The following is a 3,283-nucleotide window of genomic DNA, read 5'->3' as shown; positions in this document are numbered from 1 at the left end:
AACTGTAGTTTTTTTTTTTTTTTTAATGTCCAAAGATCTTCCTTTCCTTTCCCTAAATCTTATGGGGTATTTTGTGGTGTGATTTGATATATGTGCTTGTTCTGAGATAAAGATGTTGTGAATAAACAGAGCTCTCTGTGAGCTACATGTTTTTGTCATGTTAATTGTTCATGATATCTCATATTTTTTTCTTGCTTTACCCTCCATGCCTCTGTTTCCTATTACAAGTTGTTTCAATTCTTCTTGCATCTTATTTTGACTGTTTATATGGAAATCTACTGCAGTTTTCTCGCATGTCTTAAATAACAATTGTGTTGACTTGTCTGGTGCTAGTGCTAGTATTATTTTTTTCACATGTCACGTTACGGACCTTATTTGAAAATTTTTGCAGATCGAGGGAGGAATATCGGTAAATTTGAGGACTTAATTTTGATATGCTTTGTCCCTGGGATTTCACAATCCTTATCTATAGTTTGATTATACTCAGACTCATGATTTCCAATTTCCAATTCTACTTTTACAGCTAAATTTTATCATTGAGATTTAAAATCCACCGTGATAGAGTACATGACAAGTACAAACTATCCTTATTTGCTTAAACTATTATGCAATACGTGCATTGCACGTGATGCATGATAAGAAATCACATGAGATGAAACATTTGAAGGACAACTAAAATTGCATGTAGTAATCTTGTAATTTTTATTAAAAACTCATTTTGCATAGAGCAGAATCTAAATACACAACATCAGAACAAACATTTTACTTATATGAGAGTACCTACTATAAACATCACCTTCACAGTTATCTTCCGTAGAAACGAACAAGCTAACAACTTCTACTGCAAATGCAACAGCTTGAACAAAAATATAAAAACTCAATAACATAAATATCTTAAATGAACGATTGAACTTTGTAGGCTACTTAAAAAAATTTTTACAACTTATTCTAACAAAAGAAATATAACTAAATATCTTATACGTAATGCTACTTCAAATAATATTTGACTCTTCAGGTTCTATTGATGGCTGACATCAAACAGTTAATGAGATCGAAGTTAATTGGTTGTCGGAGGTCCTCTAACCCTCCAAATGTCCAGTTCTGAGGTGGGTTGTTCTTCACTGCACAGATAACAGATCGTAAGAGAGCGGAGTTGGGCTCTCTGATTGTTCCTCCGAAGATCAAGTCAGTAATTTACTTGAGTGGAGAAGTAACTGAACTGTAATTTATAAGCACAGTAGGTAGAGATAAAGATCTTACCCTGTTGTGGAAAATAGTACTCATACTTATAGTGGTAGTAGGTGGGTAGAATGGTAACTTTGACCGAGTATAGGCTGGCGGCCAAATGAGCATCTGCTTTATAGATCATAGTTTTCATAAGATGTCTTAAAAAGATGATTTAATTAATTTCATCTGCTCGCAAACTCTTCAATGCACCTTGACAACAATTCAACTATCAACTGGTTACAAGTAAAGGAAACAAAATGCATCCTAGTTTGATTATTTAACAGTTTCGTATTATACCATCCTTTTTTCTTCTAACTTTGCTACATATTTCACTTTGCCCTAATAGTCTAAATTCTAAACTTTTAAATAGATATCCAACAAGTCTTCCTGCTAATTAATCGACCTACATAAAATAGCCCTTGCTTTTATCACGGCTTAAGATTAAACCTACCACTGTTCTAAACAGGATGCAGCCTTAAGGAACAAATCTAAAAGCTTCTCTAATGCTGGCTTAAACTCTAAAACATCCTTTCACAGTGGAAGAAAGTCCTTAGTATTCTCTTGTCCATGAAGTAGTAATGAATCAAAGAAAGAACAACCAATAAGAATAAAAAAAACTAAGGGCAATGATCCAATCTCGAAAGAGAAGAAAGCTAAATGCTAACTAACAACAGTCACTTAACAAGCAAATTCCATCCTATAAATTAAAGTCGTCAACTGTCACATTGGTTCTTATTCCAACAATAAGCATCAAAGAATATGATTCCTTCAAAATTAAACATACCAAACTAACTTAAAGAAGTAAAATAAAGTTAAGAAATATGCTGTTGTATTCATTATCAACAATTCTAACTCCCATCTTGTGTCATATAATCTAACTAAACAGGTAGCCCACAAATCGAAAGCCAATATAAACAAAGGCATAATTCAGTGCACAAATAAAACTAATATAGATTAAAATTTTCATATAAAACATCACAAATTTTGACTTACTAACAAACACGAGACAGAAACAAAATACTCACAAACTTCAACGGTCACAAACTTCAACGGTCAACTAACCGATACTTAATTTTATTTATTTGATACTAAGTCATATCATATATTCTTAATTCGCTTCTTTTTCTTTTCTTGATGACATTCCCAAAGTGCTCCAAGCATTATCATTGCTTGTTTAAAAACTTTATCAGCATCTTCTTCATCTTCAATTTTAACCATGTTACGGTTGATCGAGCTTGAGGTTTCATCATCATTCTTAGTTGTAGCAGCATCACTCTCAGAAGAAAATTGATCTTTTCCTAGTTTGTCTTCACTGGGTTCATAGTCTGAATCAAATATTTGTTTTTTTCTTTTTCTTGCTCATTTCATACTTTTTTCCTCCTCGTCATTAAATAACTTTTCAATAAACGGTTCTTCATCATCGTCTGATAGCACATTGTTTAACATTGATTTTTTTTCCACACTTGAAGAGATTTCGATCACTTCATGATTAACCACAGTTTTTATTGAAAATGATTTTTGAATAGACTTACATGCCGTGAAATTTTTCATCTGTTATAAAAGATAAGAAAAAATATAAATATAATTAGTAATAATACAAATACTAAATTAATGAATAAGATATGAAATATTTATCATAATTGCTCATAATTCAATATCAAGGTTCGAAATTGGGGGACAATATTTCTGCTGGGTTGATGTGTCAAATTTTCATATTCAATGATGGAGAAAAAGTTGGTAACAAGGAATGTATATGTTTTGTAAAAATAAATAAATGATAATTTGAGTAACTTTTTATGTATTATCAAGTAACTGCTACGTAAATAAGTGAGTTAGTAACATAAAACACGATTAAAAAGAAATCAATCTATTTTCGGGAGCGTTTGGCAACCATGACGTTTTTGTCGTTTTTATTTTTATTTTTAAAAAAACAATAAAACGTGTTTGGCAATCGGGGCGATTTTTTGACTTGACCCTTTACAAAATCCAAAAAATAAACGCTTTTCTTAAAACACCAAAAAGTTGTTTTAGATTTTTTTTTTTCATCTAAGCCGCC

General features: G+C 31.4%; 1 protein-coding gene across 1 annotated transcript in view; it reads left to right on the top strand.

Moving 5' to 3' along the window:
* The window catches only part of LOC109846035 (profilin-3), a 4,282-nt gene extending 3,057 nt beyond the window's left edge, over positions 1–1,225 (top strand). Inside the window, exon 4 of the mRNA XM_020415256.1 lies at positions 1,130–1,225. Within this exon, the coding sequence (XP_020270845.1) occupies positions 1,130–1,225 (96 nt within the window). The remainder of the gene's footprint in view (positions 1–1,129) is intronic.

Source organism: Asparagus officinalis, chromosome 6, assembly GCF_001876935.1.
Source record: "Asparagus officinalis chromosome 6, Aspof.V1, whole genome shotgun sequence".
Classification (NCBI taxonomy): Eukaryota; Viridiplantae; Streptophyta; class Magnoliopsida; order Asparagales; family Asparagaceae; genus Asparagus; species Asparagus officinalis.
The sequence above is the reverse complement of the archived record's forward strand: the minus strand, read 5'-3'. Positions and strand labels throughout refer to the sequence as shown.